Genomic DNA, 20,630 nt, shown 5'->3' on the forward strand with positions numbered 1-20,630 from the left:
CAGGCGAACGGATGCCCGAAACATGCAGCACACCACGGACGCAAGTCGGCGGGTGCAGTATTATGTTATGGCGTACATTCACCTGGGCTTCCATGGGACCTGCGTTAGTAATCGAAGGGACCATGACAGCAGTGGACTATGTGATCACGGCTAGGGACACCTGTAACTCCTTACGCCTGATGTCACCTGCAACAGCTATACCATATTCCAGCAGGATAACTGTCCGCTTCACAAGGCCAGACTCGTGCTGCAATGGCTTGAGAAGCGTTATAGCGCACTCACGTTGCTGTCTTGACCATAAATTGGCTTATCTGAAACCGATGGAACCAAACTGGGACGCTATCGGGTGTCAGCTCCCCGCCCACAAATCAACCGCGCATAAATTACAGGAAGTGTTTGAGCAATGTGCAGACATATGGTGCCAAAGCCACTGCAAACCTATCAAGTACTTATAAAATCCATTGCATGTAGAATCACTGCTGAACTGTGTTCCAGAGGTGGACCAACACGCTTTTAATTAGGTGGTCATAATGTTTTGGCTCATAATGTATATGCCTCTGTACAAGCCTTGATTTCTCTTAATCTTCTCTTTGTGGTCCATATGTGAAATGTATGTTGGTGCCACCAGAGTCGTTCTTCATTCAGCCTAAAATGCCAGTTCTATTTGGATCACACATATGCTATATGCAGTCTATTTCACAGATGAACCTCGCTTTCCTAAAATTCTCCCAAGAAACCGAAGTCCACCATTTGCCTTCTCTGCCACCGACCTAACATGTTTTCCATTTCACATCGCCTAGCATCATTAAGTTTAGATAATTAGTCGAAGTGACTGTGTCAAGCACCACGATACTAATACTATATTCGAACACAGCAGGGTTTTTTTTCTTACTCATCTGCACTAACCTTCATTCTTCTGCATTTAGAGTTAGCTGCCACTCACCACACCACTAGAAATTTTGTATATCAGCAGGCCATCTTGTATTCTACTAAAGGCACTCAACAAAGACACCCTCCTGCACAACATAGCATCATCACAAAACAATCGTCGATTGTTGTTGGCCCGTCCGTCAGAATAATAGCGCTCCTATCAAACTTCCCTATGGTACTCCTGACGATACCTCTAGCTCTGATTAACATTCGCCATCGAGGACAATTTACTGAGTTCTATAACTTAAGCAGTCTTCCAGTTACTCACAAATCCGGGAACCTACTGCGTATGCTAGTGTCTTCGTTAGGCCAGTATTACGCTACCAAATTTCTTTGCCAAAGTGGATATGTCAAATATTTATTTCAAAGAAGTTTGATGGTGTAATAAGGCACTTCGTCAAATCCCGCGTGTCGTCAAATAAATTTGATCAAATCTAGGGCCTCGCTGTAGATTTGATCATAAAAGTCGCTTGTCTTCTGTTCACTGCAATGTGACATGTTACCACGTGGAGCGCTAGCATCGCTGCAGCGTTCTGTCATCTGTAGTGTGTTTATGAACGTGGCCGGTAAATACAATTGGTGTATGAAGCTGATGAGACGCTTTACAACATGAGGCACCCTGAATACAAAAATAGATTAAGAAGTTTGGAGAGCTATATAAATGTTGCGGAGGTCATTAGCGGGGATATACGGTTCTCGGACTCGAAATGTAATTGATTTGTTTATAAAATAAAAATAGTTTTTAGTGCACATAAAGTGTATCGAACATTTATTTATCTTCAGACATTGGTCCTTTAGTGCTTTATAAATTGCTGCACACATTTCAAGTATTATTTTCGTTAATGTGCAGTGCGGCACTGTAAGCTATGGTAACTCTTTCTTGTAGCAAGGAATCGAAGTTTTACAGTCAGCCTGCCTTCTGCAGAAATAGCAATTCTTAAGTGAGTTTTTGTGCTTTGTGATATGAGGATACACTTCACTGAGCACATACTGAAATGTATGCTCATCTGTTCTTACGTAATTTATGTACGACTTGACGTCCTCCACTACAAGCTCACGTTACACGTTTTGTTGAATGCTTTTATCGTCTCGTCGTAAAACCCACGGCTTCACCCAGGTACGTTTCCTTTTTTTCCCGCTTCTATTCCACGTGTGCACACAGTGCAATTGTGATACATGCAACTGCTGTGGTTTCAAGTTGTTGTTGTCACCCATCTTGAACGTTGATGAAAAATATGATGACAGTACAATACCCCTTTTTAGCGCCACGTCAAAGATCTTTGTCAAATTTGACGAATATTTGATCAAATCTTTGACAAAGAAATTTGGTAGTGTAATACCGGCATTAACAATGTGCACTGGGGCACGTGTCAAACCCTTTTCGGAAAACTAAGAACAAACAATCTGTCTGTTGCTCTTCATTCATTGTTCGCAGGACATCATGTGAGAAAGGGGCACGAGCGATGCTTCCTGTATCCATCCTGATTCGAGAACAAAAGCTTTTTCTTCTCTAGCAAATTTATTATATTAGAACCGAGAATACGTTCAAGAAATCTGCAGCAAACCGATGTTAAGCATATCGGTCCGTAATTTTGCGGTTCCATTCTTTTGCCCTTCTTATACAGGATGAACATTAATAAAACCGACAAACTGGGGGGACAGATTTCTGACTGGAAATGGAAAAAGAAAGGTGGTACGGACATGGGTCCGGAAATGGACGGTGTGCGTGCAACGACAACAAATCGCCTCGGAACACAATACTGAGCTGTAGCGAATCTACGTCACAACAGATGTTGGTACTGCAGCCGATAAGAATAGTTACGGTTGTCATGTAGGATACACATAATCGTTTACTTCATGTTGGCGGGCCACTTGCCTGGAGCTTGTACTAGGATTATCTCAATATCCTACAGAACCCGGTCCTCCAAATGCACAGTCCGCCGCTTCCCTGATCATTCGTCTGTCTGAAAGGACCCATGGACACACAAACGCCAAATAGGGCTTGAGTTGCGTGATGTGGTGGATGTCTGAGGGTATTTGTTTTGGTACAGCCGTGCTGCCTCTCGACCAGTTTCCATTTGCTTGTCCGTACATAAACACCATCTCGGCTTGTTCCCGACATGAGTAACGGGCCATTCTGCTGCCTTACAGTACGCTGGGCCAATCACACAGCCAGAAACACGCAAGGAACACACGGCATGTGGTTAGAGGAACTGACATTCGTCAGCGCCATCTACCGAGGCAACGATGCATTTCCGGATACATGTTCTCAGGACCTTTTTTCCTCCATTTTCAGTCACGAATCCGTCCCTGCAGTTTGTCGATGCTATTAATGTTCACCCCGTATACAAGAGTGTCCTGCACTTTCTTCCAGTCACTTGGGACTTCGCGCTGGACGAGAGATTCGCGATAAATGCAAGCTAAGTAAGGGACAAATGCCGTAGAGCGCTCTTTGCAAAACCGAAATGGTATTTCATCCGAAACTGGCGACTTATTTGTTTTCAACCTTTTCAGTTGCTTCTTTACGCCAGGGACCCCTGATACTACACTACTGGCCATTAAAATTGCTACACCACGAAGATGATGTGCTACAGACGCGAAATTCAACCGACAGGAAGAAGATGCTGAGATATGCAAATGATTACCTTTTTTGAGCACTCACACACGGTTGGCGCCGGTGGCGACACCTACAACGTGCTGACATGACGAAAGTTTCCAACCGATTTCTCTTACACAAACAGCAGTGACCGGCGTTGCCTGGTGAAACGTTGTTGTGATGCCTCGTGTAAGGAGGAGAAATGCGTACCATCACATTTCCGACTTTGATAAAGGTCGGATTGTAGCCTGTCGCGACTGCGGTTTATTGTGTCGCGACATTACTGCTCGCGTTGGTCGAGATCCAATGACTGTTAGCAGAATATGGAATCTGTGGGTTCAGGAGGGTAATACACAACGCCGTGCTGGATCCCAACTGCCTCGTATCACTAACAGTCGAGATGACAGGCATCTTATCCGCATGGCTGTAACGGATCGTGCAGCCACGTCTCGATCCCCGAGTCAACAAATGGGGACGTTTGCGAGACAACAACCATCTGCACGAACAGTTCAACGACGTTTGCAGCAGCATGGACTATCAGCTCGGAGACCATGGCTGCGGTTAACCTTGACGCTGCATCACAGGGGGAGCGCCTGCGATGGTGCACTCAAGGACGAACGTGGGTGCACGATTGGCAAAACGTCATTTTTTCGGATGAATCCAAGTTCTGTTTACAGCATCATAATGGTCGCATCCGTGTTTGCCGACATCGCGGTGAACGCACATTGGAAGCGTGTATTCGTCATCGCCATACTGGCGTATCACCCGGCGTGATGGTATGGGGTGCCATTGGTTACACGTCTCGGTCACCTCTTGTTCGCATTGACGGCACTTTGAACAGTGGACGTTACATTTCAGATGTGTTACGACCCGTGGCTCTACCCTTTATTCGATCCCTGCGAAACCCTACATTTCAGCAGGATAATGCACGGCCGCATGTTGCAGGTCCTGTACGGGCCTTTCTGGATACAGTAAATGTTCGACTGCTGCTCTGGGCAGCACATTCTCCAGTTCTCTCTGCAACTGAAAACGTCTGGTCAATGGTGACCGACAAACTGGCTCGTCACAATACGCCAGTCACTACTCTTGATGAACTGTAGTATCGTGTTGAAGCTGCTTGGGCAGCTGTACCTGTACACGCCATCCAAGCTCTGTTTGACTCAATGCCCAGTCGCATCGAGGCCGTTATTACGGCCAGAGGTGGTTGTTCTGGGTACTGGTTTCTCAGGATCTATGCACCCAAATTGCGTGAAAATGTAATCACTTGTCAGTTCTAGTATAATATATATGTCCAATGATCACCCGTTTATCATCTGCATTCTTCTTGGTGTAGCAATTTTAATGGTCGGTAGTGTATGTGCTCCATACAGAGTCTGTGCGATAGTCAAAAAGTTAAACACGAAATTTCTATCTCAGGATGGAGTGTGTTCGAAGACGGGCGTAAGTCGGAGTTCGTTGCACGGACGGCTGCGGATCAGACGGGCCGCGTCCAGCAAAACAGCGCCGGCCTCGCCCGCTTCGCTATCCGGCAAGCACCGCGCGCACTCCAGTCTAATTGGCCGTCGCTAATTGATGCGCGTTCGCAGGCGGGGGGCCTACCATTCAACCATTGTTCAGCCTGCTTGAAAGGGGTCGGACCTGCTGGCAACTGCGCCCACCCACCTTCTTACTCGCAGTGGGCTAATCTGTAAACACTCTGGTAAGCACAACTCATAATAACAGTCTGCTGCCCTTTCTTATACGCTACACACTTAGATGACAAATTCAGCAGCTTTGGCATGAACTAAATAAATCGATGACAAATTCAGCAGCTTTGGCATGAACTAAATAAATCGTTGTAAGTCCCCTGCGAAAATATTGAGCCACGCTGCTTCTATAGCCCTCCACAATTGCGAAAGTGTTGCCGGCGCAGGATTTTGTACATGAACTGACCTCTACATTACATCCCTTAAATTTTCGATGGGTTTCCTATCGGGCAATTTGGATGGCCAAATCATCCACTTGAACTGTCCAGAATGTTCTTCAAACCAATTGCGAACAACTGTTTTTCAGTGAGACGGCGCTTTCAAATGGCTCTGAGCACTACAGGACTTAACATCTATGGTCATCAGTCCCCTAGAACTTAGAACTACTTAAACCTAACTAACCTAAGGACAGCACACAACACCCAGTCATCACGAGGCAGAGAAAATCCCTGACCACGCAGGGAATTGAACCCGGAAACCCGGGCGTGGGAAGCGAGAACGCTACCGCACGACCACGAGCTGCGGACCACGGCGCTTTGTAATCGATAAAAATTCCATCGTCGTTTCGGAATATCATAGCTGCAAATGGTCTCCAAATAGCCGAACATAATCATTTCCAGTGAATGATCAGTTCAGTTGAACCACAGGATCCAATCCATACCATGTAAACACAGGCCGTACTATCACGGAGCCACCACCAGCTTGCACAGTCCTTGTTGACATGTTGGACCCATGGCCTCGTGACCAGGCCACGGTTTTGCAGTCGTCTAGGATCCAACCGATATGGTCATGAGCCCAGGACAGGCGGTGTCGTGTTGCTAGCAAAGGCACTCGCATGAATCGTCTGCTACCACAATTTACACCACATTTCGTCGCACTGTGCTAACGGATACGTTCGTCGAACGTCCCACATTGATTTCTGCTGTTATTTCACACTGCGTTGCTCGTCAGTTAGCACTGACAACTCTACGGAAGCGCTGCTGCCCTCCGTCGTTAAGTGAATGCCGCCAGCTACTGTGTTGTCCGTGGTTAGAGGCAATGCCCGAAACAGATTTTGAAAAACAATTTAAATAGCAAGACATTTCCAGGAATAGGACATGACTCCGGCCGTAAATTTTTGGCTATGAACTGCAGATTAAAACTGAATAAATACTACAGAGGTAGGAAATTAAGAAGATGAGAACTTGGTAAGTTGAAAGAACCAGCGATTGTCGAGAGTATCAAAGGGAACATTAGGCAACGACTTGCTGAAACAAGTGTGAACATACGTAAGACGAACGGGTAGCCTTGAGGATGAAACAGTGACGGCAGCAGAGGATCAAATACGCAAATGACAAGACCTAATAGAAATCCTGGAATAACCCAAGAGTTATTGCATATAACTGGGGGATAGAAAAAACGTAAGAATGCAGCAAATGAAGAAAGCAAATGCGAATACAGACGCCTGAAAAATGAGATTGACAGAAAGTGCAAAATGGCTGTGCAGCTAGACAAGCAATGCAAGGAGCAGTCTGGTCACTGTATCTACACTATTTCATCAAAAGTATCCGGACACCCTTACATTATGCGAAATCCAGCACTAGATATCACGAGAGGCGAATCTGCCAGTATAAAAGGAGGCGTGGAGTATTATGTTGTCAACAGAGAAGCAGTGACAGCTGAATGGAATGTTCAGGAGAGGCCCTGACTTCGAGTGTGGACTAGTCATTGGATGTCACCCGAGTAACAAACCCGTCAGGGACGTTTCAGCCCTCGTACAGATGACCAGGTCGACGGTTGCTGAAGTGATGGTGAAGTGCTAACGCGAAGGAACAACCACAGCTTAACAAAGACCAGGAAGATATGTGCTGATGTACTGGGGTCGTCTAACATTGCGGAGGGTGTAGCAAATCACGTGAGACCAGCGGAATGAATCACTTGTGAGTTCCAACGCGCTACAAGCGGTGCAGCTATCACAATGACTGTGCGTTTAAAAAGAATGGGCTGCAATAGGCGAACTGTTCGTCATTAGCTACACATTTCTGTAGTCATCACTAAGCGACGCTTGAGTTCGAGTAAAGATCGACGCGATTGGATAGTGTGTGACTGGGAACGAGTGATCTGGAGTGATGAATCACGCCATACCTGTGGCAATCCGACGGAAAAATTTTATTTTAGCGAATTACTGGAGAACGTTTCCTGACATCACATTAAGTGCCTGCACCGAAGTACGAAAGAGGTGGAGTTGCGGTATAGGGGTGTTTTTCGAGATAAGGCGTCATTCCATTATTGTCTTTAAGAAAACGCTAAATGCGGGAGGATATGAACACATGTTACAGCATCATGTACTACGCGCAGTAGAGAAAGAGTTCGGAGACGTTTATTGTTTGTATCAGCTTTCGAAATGTGGTGCTACAGAAGCTGAAAATTAGAAGGGTAGATCACGTAACTAACGAGGAGGTGCTGAACGGAATTGCGGAGAAGAGGAATTTGTGGCACAACTTGACTATAAGAAGGAATCGGTTGATAGGACACGTTCTGAGGCATCAAGGGATAACCAACTTAGTACTGGAGGGAAGCGTGGAGGCTAAACATCGTAGATGGAGACCAAGAGATGAATACACTACTGTGATTCTGAAGGATGTAGGTTGCAGTAGTTATTCGGAGACGAAGAAGCTTGCACAAGACAACGTAGCATGGAGAGCTGCATCAAAACAGTCTCTGGACTGAAGACCACAAAACAACAACAGCAGCAGCAGCATAACAGTGCACCCTCTCATAAAGTAGAAGTATATGTGAGGCAATGGTTTTTGGACGATAGCATTCCTGAAACGGACTGGACTGCTCAGAGTCCCGAGATGAATCCAGTGGAATACCTATGGGCTGTATCAGAACGTCGGCTTCGCTCCAGACTGCAGCGTCCAAAATCGTCACCTTCTTTGCTTTCGGTTCTTGAGAAAAAATAGGCTAGTATCTCCTCCACAGACATTGAGACACCCTGTTGAAAGCGTCCCCAGCAGAATTCATGTCGTCATAAAGGGGAAGGGATACACACTCAGTATTAATGTTCACTAACTGGTGTCTGGATATTTTTGATCACATAGTATTCGAATTCACAACACGCTGTTAACAAGTAATTGTATTTGTGCCGCTGGAGAGTAGTGTCTATTATAAAAGATGTTTTGCCTTACTGTATTTATATTCTTCGAATTTAACCGATACGTAAGATGCAAGAAGTGAAATTTACGGACACGTGGGTTAGCACTTTCGTCTACCGACTCCTTTAATTAATTATTTCACAGAGCAAAATATTAATTATTTCACGTGATTTATCACCTAACGACTTCTTTTTGTTCCCTTACGTCGAACGAAAACGGTGTGAACAGCGATTTTCGTCACCTGAAGAAGCTGTTGAATCCGTCAAAACCATGTTTTGAACTACCTACATCACGATGAAAAAAAAAAAAAAAAAAAAATTCTGTAGAATTGATTCGAAGGCATGCAAAATGGTTCAAATGGCTCTGAGCACTATGGGACTTAACATCTATGGTCATCAGTCCCCTAGAACTTAGAACTACTTAAACCTAACTACCCTAAGGACATCACACAACACCCAGTCATCACGAGGCAGAGAAAGAAGGCATGCAAACGTGTATGAATTTTCAAGATAATTCTTTTGAGAAACGATAACATAATTCGTGTCAAAATAATGGTTTTTCTTTCTTTTTATGTAAAAACTTACAAGGCAACTTTAAGTGATACCCATTGTCAGCAAATACGACGTATTCTGCCTTGTCTGCATTCATTCTCAACCTATTCTTTTAATTCCCTTAGCATATAACAAAAATAACGGCCAACAAGAACGCAATAAAGCTTTTAAGCAAGTGCTTACATCTGAGCGCAAGGTACCTAAGGAAGACTTGAGCCCAGCAAGGTGAGGGGTGAGCGGGTGGTACTCACGTGTCCATGCGAAGACTTCCAGTGTTTGGGCGCGTACTTGGACAGCTTGCTGTCCGGCTCCACGAACAGGAACTCGCCATCTAGAACAAAAGCAACAGTCAGCTCGGGCTCCCCCTTACCATACGCCTGTCCGCTTGTCGTCGTTTACTCAAATTTTATTTAACGGACAATTTGTGGCTTTCTCCACATCAAACAAATCACATTTCACAACAATTCAGCACCCTGCAGTCCACAGCGCATTGTGAATAAAACCGTTGTTTATTTATTACGTCGTTACGGCTACTGCTATCGCCAGATCAAAACAGAACTCGGAAAACAACTCCCAGTGTTAGTATCAACAAAACCAATAGCAGGGCAGAATGGCATTCCAGAAAGCCATTTTGCAGTGCCACTGAGGAATTACACTCCTGGAAATTGAAATAAGAACACCGTGAATTCATTGTCCCAGGAAGGGGAAACTTTATTGACACATTCCTGGGGTCAGATACATCACATGATCACACTGACAGAACCACAGGCACATAGACACAGGCAACAGAGCATGCACAATGTCGGCACTAGTACAGTGTATATCCACCTTTCGCAGCAATGCAGGCTGCTATTCTCCCATGGAGACGATCGTAGAGATGCTGGATGTAGTCCTGTGGAACGGCTTGCCATGCCATTTCCACCTGACGCCTCAGTTGGACCAGCGTTCGTGCTGGACGTGCAGACCGCGTGAGACGACGCTTCATCCAGTCCCAAACATGCTCAATAGGGGACAGATCCGGAGATCTTGCTGGCCAGGGTAGTTGACTTACACCTTCTAGAGCACGTTGGGTGGCACGGGATACATGCGGACGTGCATTGTCCTGTTGGAACAGCAAGTTCCCTTGCCGGTCTAGGAATGGTAGAACGATGGGTTCGATGACGGTTTGGATGTACCGTGCACTATTCAGTGTCCCCTCGACGATCACCAGTGGTGTACGGCCAGTGTAGGAGGTCGCTCCCCACACCATGATGCCGGGTGTTGGCCCTGTGTGCCTCGGTCGTATGCAGTCCTGATTGTGGCGCTCACCTGCACGGCGCCAAACACGCATACGACCACCATTGGCACCAAGGCAGAAGCGACTCTCATCGCTGAAGACGACACGTCTCCATTCGTCCCTCCATTCACGCCTGTCGTGACACCACTGGAGGCGGGCTGCACGATGTTGGGGCGTGAGCGGAAGACGGCCTAACGGTGTGCGGGACCGTAGCCCAGCTTCATGGAGACGGTTGCGAATGGTCCTCGCCGATACCCCAGGAGCAACAGTGTCCCTAATTTGCTGGGAAGTGGCGGTGCGGTCCCCTACGGCACTGCGTAGGATCCTACGGTCTTGGCGTGCATCCGTGCGTCGCTGCGGTCCGGTCCCAGGTCGACGGGCACGTGCACCTTCCGCCGACCACTGGCGACAACATCGATGTACTGTGGAGACCTCACGCCCCACGTGTTGAGCAATTCGGCGGTACGTCCACCCGGCCTCCCGCATGCCCACTATACGCCCTCGCTCAAAGTCCGTCAACTGCACATACGGTTCACGTCCACGCTGTCGCGGCATGCTACCAGTGTTAAAGACTGCGATGGAGCTCCGTATGCCACGGCAAACTGGCTGACACTGACGGCGGCGGTGCACAAATGCTGCGCAACTAGCGCCATTCGACGGCCAACACCGCGGTTCCTGGTGTGTCCGCTGTGCCGTGCGTGTGATCATTGCTTGTACAGCCCTCTCGCAGTGTCCGGAGCAAGTATGGTGGGTCTGACACACCGGTGTCAATGTGTTCTTTTTTCCATTTCCAGGAGTGTATTTATTAAAACAGAGACTCGGTAATGTAATAAAGTGCATAAAAACCTAAAATTAGCGGTGTCCACCCTTCTTCTCTAATAACAAAAAATTAGCGCGTCTGAGCTGTAACATTTTCGTAAACAAATTGTATTGTATTGTACTGTGTCTTTATTGCTCCATTCAACGTACACCATTCAACGTACAGAAGTGTACAACATGATATCGCACAAGTCAGACAGGTGATGAAATACATACATACAACACTGTTACACATACTATAGAATGAAATGCCCTTGTGTTAATCTCCTAAAAGCTCTGGGCCAAGTTATTTCCAGATATCGTTTGCAAAATTTTAAGATACCTACGGATAGCGTGTGCAAAATATATGATACTTTTGAACGGGATCTCTCTGTACTAGCGATGTAACTACGTGAAAAATCTGCTGAGTGCTTAGAGTACCCTGTAAACGATTATACTTGTTTGCCAAATTCGCTTTTTTCTTTCCACGAGTTTGCCATACAAGCATGCGCAAGTGAAAACTATGTTCGTCAAATTAAACGTCACTTTTCGAGTAGCTCTCGCAATGTGTAATCACGTCGAGAAATATTCTGATACGTGTGGGAATGGCTAACACTGCAGACAAAGGAATTCTTACGTTGACTTAAGTGTGTGCTAAACTGTATTCTAGTTTCGCAAAGATTTTCTACAGGGTGTTGCTAGAAGAACGTTCAGTATCCAGGGATGTAGCACGAACTGTCATTCGAAGCAAAAATGTCTAATACACACATTACGAGCTGTGAGTACTTCTTTATCTTCGATACTGTGAAACAAATCTCTACTTCCATGTGTTGGCAGGGGGTAGTATGGACCAAAATAAAAATTGACTAGTGAACATGGGATCTAAAATGCGTACCTTAAGAGCTGAGAGCCCTTGTTAAGTAGGAGAGATGTATTTCCAAGTAGCTAAAATAATCAAGTGTCCATAGCTCTTAGCCTATGCAAGTTTAGAGCCCAAGTTCTCTGGACCTTCTTTTCTTCTTTAGGGCCATGCTGTCACCTCTAGAAACACGGAAAGCAAAGAGCTTGCAGTAGAAGAGATCTGTTTCACAGTATCGAATTTGAAGACATGCTCAGGGTTCCATTTTACCCCACGTTTACAATACTTTTTGCTCGAATGATCTTTCCTTCCTCGAATGACATTTCCTTTGTTCCGTTAAGGATAAACGTCCCCCCCTGTCTGCAAGTGGTGTATACAAGATTCCGTGTACGTGTGGTAAGGTCTACATTGGAACTACAAAGAGAAGTATGAATGCACGGTTGAAGGAACATAAGAGTCTTTGCCGACTAGGGAAAACAGACAAATCAGCCGTAGCGAACATACTCTTCAGTCAGGTGATCACGTAGTGAAATTTTTCGGAAACTGAAGTTTTATGTACTATGACGAACTATTATCCACGGCTATATAGAGAAGCCATTGAAATATATAAACATGGGGACAACTTTAACAGAAAAGAAGAAGCCATGAAACAGCGCTGTATGGACAGTGGCGCTACAGAATCGATGAGAAGTTTTTATCTTTGACGTACTATGATCGATAGTTATATTTTATCTCTGACAAGGTTTATCTCTGCTATCATGTGAAATCCAGACCACGCCCACTTTCCACGGTATTTAGGCCGCTCTTCGACGTCCGACTCGTCAGTCGGCAAGACTCAGCACAACCAGGAGTACCTCTGAAGATGTCCAACGCAGCCTTGGACGAAACGTCTGGGATAGAAGAGTTCCACGGACCACGGCCATACAACCCGGAAGAATTCTCAGCAACTGACAGTTGAGTCTTGGCTTTCACTGGTGCTCTCTCCCCTTGCCTCCGCCACTCCTTACCGGCTTGTTTGGATTCGGGAGTGTAGTGGTGGACCCACGTTTCGTCGCAGGTGACGATCCGACTAAAAAATGCATAGCGCTCTTTCGCAAACCTAGCTGTAAGCTTCTGACAGACCTCCAAACATCTCAACTTCTGAAAAGGTGAGGGACCCATCCGGATAACGCGTTACGGAATTGTAGGTCATTTGTGATGATCGTTTGAGTGTTCCCATAACTTATTCCGACCTGTTCCGCAATTCCTGATACCCTCGCCCGTCGATTGCCTTCAAAACTGTCTCGAACCGCACGAATGTTTTCGTCCGAGGAGGGCGATCGTGTAGCTGATGTTCCTCAGGTTCTCTTCCTTCCTAACTCTTTATGCCGGGCAAACACACGCGTCCTTGACAATGGTTGATCACAGAATTTCCGTCGTTTGAACTCCCTCACGAGGCAGAAATTTCATAATTATGCGTTGCGCAGTAGAGGGTTACATCTGTGGCTCCTACATCGTGAGCAGTGTTGCCAACTCATTTTCGACCATGCCCCTACACGGCATGTGAAAAGTCGCTACGTAGACCTTGAAAGCACCTACGGACGCAAAAAAATTCTAGACTGACGACCAAAGAAAAAAAGATCACGTACTGGGAAATAACATTTCGCCTTTATTAACAACTTTGCACACTGAACGGTTTTCAAACAAAAAAATATTCGCTGTGTTATTTGGAAAGCTTGCTGCTGTTCGTCTCTAAGCCAAGTGCTGCAGTACAACATTTCGTGCTTCCTACAGCCTAGTTTACACGACGGCATTGGGTTGCGCCACTCGTTGCGTGGAATGAGTTGCACGCAAGTGGTTTCATATATGACTGCAGACACGGCGACACCAGTGTACACTTCAGTTTCGTCGTTTTGTGGGTCCCTGAGTCGTGTCTGAAATGAAAGTTTTGGGAGCTGTACGTCGCACGAGTTGTGATGGAGTTAAAGCTTGTTACGTGGAATCGCTGCATAAGAAAAAAAATAAGAAACGTGTTTCGTTTCGTGACTGGATGAAGAAGAGACGTCAGCTCTGTTGCTCAGCATTCTTGCTGAAATAATTTATAACGGAAGATCCAAGAAGTTCTTTTAATTATCTTAGAATGTCACCAGAACTGTTCACGTTTCTCCTAAATCGAGTTAGTTATAAGATAAGGAATAAAGGTACTTCAATGCATGAAACACTGTCGCAAGAACCGAAATTACATATCTTGCGTATATTACAATCGAGAACACCTGGCATGCTATAAGATATGGTTGCAATTGGTGATGACGTTTTTTCATTAACACCAATAATTATAATTATTAAGGGGATACGGAATCGGATTTTGGGTTAAAAAATCGAATTTTTTTTTATTGGCGTATTATATTCTGCCATGTTTCCTCTTTAAAATGACGTATCATACATAGCTCTACTACAATTATAACTATTTTATTTTTATATATTTGTGAGATCGGGTATTGCGCTTTAGTTATACACGTCTCTCGTGGCTGACCATGAACTTTTTGGCAGTACCTTTAAAGTGACATGAATTCAAATATCCCGGTTTCCAGCGACTATTTATACACTAGTTGCCCGAAAATGTTTCTCTCTGGTTTCCTCAAGTTACTCTTTGACTTTGTGGCGGGACTGTTTTGTAAACAGTGTGATATAAGAAAGTAGTTGTTGTTGAGTTATTTCGTATTTAGTGCTTCATTTTTCGCAGTGAAAATGCCTAGAGCTAAAGCAAAAGTATTTAAAAAGCGTGTGAACTGGCAAAAGAAAAGAAATAATGATTCATTAGCAAAGCAAAGCAGTTCATCATCATCACTGTTGGAAAATGTGAATCCACTTATTACTGATTTGCCGAACGAACTTACACCAAATGAAAACAGTGCTTCTCATAAAAAACTAAGAGATTTGGAAGAGAAATATAATTTACTTGATAGAGGGAATGAAGTTTTTGAACTCATTGATACGAATATATTGTGTGAAGCTCTTGAAAACAGTTTGTGCTGCAAAAAATGTCATGGAAACGTTTCTCTGAAAGTAGAATCCCATGTTGGCCTGGCTGCCCAGTTTAATTTAATATGCAGTGTTTGTAAATACAGCTGTAAGTTTCCAAGTTCGGTTTCAGTAACTGTAAATAATGGATACAAGAAAACTGAACTTTATAGTGTAAATATTAGGTTAGTTTATGGATTGCGAGCAATTGGTAAGGGCAAAGCAGCTGGTGATATGCTATGTGGTGTTCTAAATCTTCCAAGTGCACCTTCAAAGTTTGAAGCTTACAATTATGTACTAGGATCTGCAGTTGAAGATGTAGCACAGAAGTCAATGCAGGTTGCTGTGGAAGAAGCAGTGGAAGAAAATGACGGCAGTCGTGACCTCACAGTGGCGTTTGATGGCACGTGGCAGAAAAGGGGCCACACCTCCAACAATGGTGTTGTAACAGCAACTAGTGTTGATGCTGGCAAGGTTATTGATGTTGCAATAATGTCTAAATACTGTAGGTGCACAGGCAGGCTGAAAAATGAACACAGTGATGACTGTATTGCTAATTATTATGGTAGTAGTGGTGGCATGGAGGTTGCTGGGGTGAAGAAAATTTTTCATCGCTCTTCACAGTGGTATAATGTTCGCTATGTCAAATATCTGGGAGATGGTGACTCTAAAGCATTCAAAGAAGTTTTGGAAAGCAAACCATATGGGAACAGTGTAAATATAAGCAAACTTGAATGTATAGGACATGTGCAGAAGAGAATGGGTGCCAGGCTGAGAAGGTTAAAATCAGTTATGAAAGGGAAAAAACTAGATGATGGGAAAACCTTGGATGGCAGAGGAAGATTGACTGATTCCATAATAGACCACATTCAGAACTGCTATGGCCTTGCAATCAGGCAAAATACAGGCAATCTTGAAGAAATGAGGAGAGCTATATGGGCTTTATATTTCCACACCGCATCCACGGATGAGCATCCACAACATGGTTTGTGCCCCAAAGGTGAAAACAGCTGGTGTAAATACAATAGGGGACTAACAACAGGAGAGAAATACATTCACCACCACAGTCTACCATCAGCCATCATGGCAGAAATAAAGCCCATTTTCAGAGATCTGGCTGACAGAAGTCTTCTGATGAAATGTCTTCACGGAAAAACGCAGAACCCCAACGAGTGCTTGAATAGTGTGATATGGCATCGTCTCCCAAAAACAGTGTTTGTCGGAATTAATACACTACATTTTGGTGTGTATGATGCTGTGGCAACCTTCAATCTTGGAAATATAACTAAATGCCAGGTCCTTCAAAAGTTGGGTATGTGTGTTGGTTCCCGTACGGTACGTGCTATGTTCTTTTTAGATCAGCACAGACTAAGGCATGCTGATAATATAATCAAGACATTAGTGAAAAAAGCAAGACAGGTGCAGAGGGGTGCCAAAAGAAGACTTGAAGATGATTATGAAGACTGTGAAGGGGGTATTAGCTACGGATCAGGAATGTTTTAATCTTCTTTCTCTGTTTCCCGTAAGTTTACTTTTTACTTCATCTAGGAACATTATCTCAGGTACTGGTCAACCTAGAAGTCTGAAATTTTTATGACGTAGTGACGTAGGTCCCTATTACATATTGAAACAACGATTTTTTAATTACTTGATTTACAAAAGACTTAGGGGTGATAGTCTAGTAAAAAGCGATGGAAAAAATTTACTTAAAAATAAATGTACAATATCTCTGTAAGAAAATACTTTGACAATAAACTGTTGTTTCAGTATTGTTGTAACATATGAATGCACATACAGTAAAATTTTTACCTCTCTGTCTCCAGTAGTTTGTGAGAAAATGTTCCCTATAGTAGGCATATATTAACATTGCGGGGATAGGTGATTCCGTATCCCCTTAACATTAACAGTAATAATTATTAACATTAACAACAATAATTATTCGAAGCAGGCCGCATTAAGAAGGGAATGGTTTGCAAACTAGTCCCTTGAAGATAGATCTGTACAGTGGCACTATTTCAAAATGAATGGGGAACACTGCCGCGACGTTTTAAACGTTGAATATTGAATAAAGAATGCAGCTTTTTGAATTTGTATAGCCTTCCCTCCTGTTAACAATATTCCTTAACAAAGAGTTGGCCAACTAGAACGATGGGATTTTAGTCTTGTAGACGAGAGCATTGCCACAGCTAGAATTACACTTGCTTGTATTTTTCTTAATTCAGTCGCATATGTGCTCCTAACTCAATAAATTTTGCCCTGCAGCTTAGATACTGTCAAACCATCTACGTTATGATCGCACATGACGGTCCCGGCGGCAGCAACATGTTGCTTATTTTTATAATCATCATCACTGAAATCCCACAAACACCTACGCAAAGCATAGATATCCAAAAAGCGAACATTAATCTCCGTTCCCCACTTCATATTTCAGTTTGTCTACACTCTACGAACACACGTAACTTCAAAACTCATGCAACTAGTGTCACCAAAGTTAGAGCACGCTGAAAGTGTTTAGTTTCACCAGTAAACTAGGCTTAAGAAAGGCGTCCACAGACGCAGCGAAATGTAGTTTTTCTTTTGGAAATGACGCATCATTTCCAGTTATTCTCCACTGGAGGAGTCAGTAAAAGAATCGTTTTTGTTTGTAATTTTTTATATGTGTATTTGGGGAGCGCAGCGATATGGGTCTAGAGGGGGGGGGGGGGGGGGTGAGAAATACAAATTTCGCATTATACAAAGAAAGGAAGTCAGCTTCAAATGGCTAGTTTCGGGGTTTCTCGAAGTCCCAATCTTCAGATTATCATAATGTGAAAGCCGAAACCCTTACTTGAAGAAGCAAAAACTTGCATCTTGAAGCTGACATTCTTCGTGTAATGATAAAACAAAATAGGTGCAGGATAAGCGCTGAAGCCAGTACCACTGCCAAGACTCTCAAGACGTTCCGCTGCTCTAATAACTTATGCAGCTTTTGATTCTTTCCAAACACTTGCTGTGACTGAAATTACGGACCTAAGTATCACTGTTTCATAAAAGTGCTTTTGCAGACGCTCATGCACATCTGTGGTTGCCTGTTAGTGTCTTTATTCACATGAAGTGCTGAGTGCTATTGACAAGGGATTTCAGATCGATTCCGTATTCCTGGATTTCCGGAAGGCTTTTGACACTATACCACACAAGCGGCTCGTAGTGAAATGGCGTGCTTATGGAATATCGTCTCAGTTATGTGACTGGATTTGCGATTTCCAGTCAGAGAGGTCACAGTTCAGAGTAATTGACGGAAAGTCATCGAGTAAAACAGAAGTGATTTCAGGCATTCCCCAAGGTAGTGTTAAAGGCCCTTTGCTGTTCCTTATCTATATAAACGATTTGGCAGACAATCTGAGCAGCCGTCTTATCGACAAATAAAGTCATTAGAAGATCAAAACAAACTGCAAAACGATTTTGAAAAAATATCTAAATGGTGCGACAAGTGGCAGTTGACCCTAAATAACGAAAAGTGTGAGGTCATCCACATGAGTGCTAAAAGGAATTCCTTAAACTTCGGTTACACAATAAATCAGTCTAATGTAAAAGCCGTAAATTCAACTAAATACCTAGGTATTACAATTACGAACAACTTAAGTTGGAAAGAACACACAAAAATCTTATGGGGAAGGCTAACCAAAGACTGCGTTTTATTGGCAGGACACATAGAAAATGTAACAGATCTACTAAGGAGACTGCCTACACTACGCTTGTCCGTCCTCTTTTAGAATACTGCTGCGCGGTGTGGGATCCTTACCAGATAGGACTGACGGAGTACATCGAAAAAGTTCAAAGAAGGGCCGCACGTTTTGTATTATCGCGAAATATGGGAGAGAGTGTCACAGAAATGATACAGGACTTGGGCTGGAAATCATTAAAAGAAAGGAGTTTTTCGTTGCGACGGAATCTTCTCACGAAATTCCAATGCGAAAATATTTTGTTGACACCGACCTACATAGGGAGGAACGATCACCACGATAAAATAAGGGAAATCAGAGCTCGTACGAAAAGATAGAGGTGTTCGTTCTTTTCGCGCGCTGTACGAAATTGGAATAATAGAGAATTGTGAAGGTGGTTCGATGAGCCCTCTGCCAGGCACTTGAATGTGATTTGCAGAGTATCCATGTAGATGTAGATTAGGTGAGATAAATAAGAAAGCGATAGTTACTTTTTGTAGACTTTTTTATGTTCTCACACCACCGGTTTCGTGTCCCATTGCGCATCTCACGTACTCCAATAACTTACAGCTCGTGGTGAAGCAGAAAGCACTTGACAAAGTAAAGGTATGTCCACAAGAAGCGGTCTTTCCTCGTGCGCAATCGTTGACGCACTGGAACAAAAGGGCATGCGCGCAAAATAGTAAAAGTAAACACGTAGGCATGCGCGTTCTCGTGTGTGGACGTTGCCTCATTGTGCAAGTGGTCTGCTATGCATCTATTATTTTGCTCGGCAATTCGAGCTGCGCTACCTTGGGAGGCAACAGCTCATCGTCAGAGGAGCGCTAAGCAACAAATGCGTCAGTATTTTCTCTGTCACACACCCTCTCCAGACTGTGACTAAAATCCTTTCCTCCCTGAGGGCAACTTCCCGTACGCAATGGAGACAGATGTAAACAATGTTTAAAATTTGTACACTATTGCAACTTTTTCAGTTTTAATTTCTTATTTTGTAATTTTTTTCTTTTTTGGGCAGAAAGTCTCTAAATTTTACAGAGGGATCGGAAATCCGTCTCTGCATTTTGGAAAAAAGAGCCAAAAGTTCCTACACGTAGGTACATCCTACGGTTGGCAACTATGATCGTGAGTGAAGCTGTTGGAAGCGGGGATATGAGAATATTTAGCTGTAAAACATCTTGTACTTCTTTATGGTAGCTTCGTTTTTGTGCACCAATATTTCTTACATTATTAGTGTCTTTATTACTTCCTAAATCGGCAACGGAGAATGGTAGATTTAGAGTTGGAACAACATCAGTTTACAGCATTTTGAAGCATGCCTACATTGATGTTTTAAACACCTTCTTGCTTCCCACACTTGAAGAGCAATTCAAGCATGGCGATTGCATCTTTCAACACGATCGAGCACCTGTTCATAATGCACTGCCTGTGGCAGAGTGGTTACACAATAACATCCCTGTAATGGGCTGTCCTGCACATTTTCAGCCAGGTGTCCGGATACTTTTGACCACATAGTGTACCAGCATCAACATCAGCCATTTGTCGTGTACTGTTCGTAGGATCGGTGGTAACTATTACTACTACTCCAGTGTCATCTCCGGCCCAATTGTTCGTTTTGCTGAAACAACTGTCGAAGCTCTCCAGGAGTGCTTGTAGGAACTGGCGTTTACAATGATACGAGAAGTCAAGAGACCACGGATGATCAGTGACAAAATAAGTACTACCAGAAAACAAGTTTTATGCGTATAATTGAGGTGTCGAGGACGATCCAACACAGTACTACGTTATGGCAACTGCGGGCATCTGAGCACTTTTTGCGTTCATTATTACGGTAGCGGCGCTACCTGCTACTGCGCGTATGCCTCGTGATCCTTACCGTCTGTAGTGGCCAGCTCTCCCCACTCCTAATAGCCCCAACCAACAATAGTAGGAGCGGGAATCCGGTCGCCCAACTGTTGGAGCTGAGGAACAGAAGTCCCGTTTCCATTTCATTCACCCACGTGAACTTGCAGCGCTCCTAGTGGCCTGGCAGCGAACCGA

The 20,630-nt window shown here is 44.1% G+C and overlaps 1 protein-coding gene across 1 annotated transcript in view; it reads right to left on the minus strand.

Moving 5' to 3' along the window:
- Positions 1-20,630, minus strand: part of LOC124802540 (protein expanded) — a 490,537-nt gene that overhangs the window by 56,847 nt on the left and 413,060 nt on the right. Inside the window, exon 5 of the mRNA XM_047263399.1 lies at positions 9,211-9,290. Within this exon, the coding sequence (XP_047119355.1) occupies positions 9,211-9,290 (80 nt within the window). The remainder of the gene's footprint in view (positions 1-9,210; positions 9,291-20,630) is intronic.

The sequence above is a fragment of the Schistocerca piceifrons genome, chromosome 6 (genome assembly GCF_021461385.2).
Source record: "Schistocerca piceifrons isolate TAMUIC-IGC-003096 chromosome 6, iqSchPice1.1, whole genome shotgun sequence".
NCBI classification, from domain to species: Eukaryota; Metazoa; Arthropoda; class Insecta; order Orthoptera; family Acrididae; genus Schistocerca; species Schistocerca piceifrons.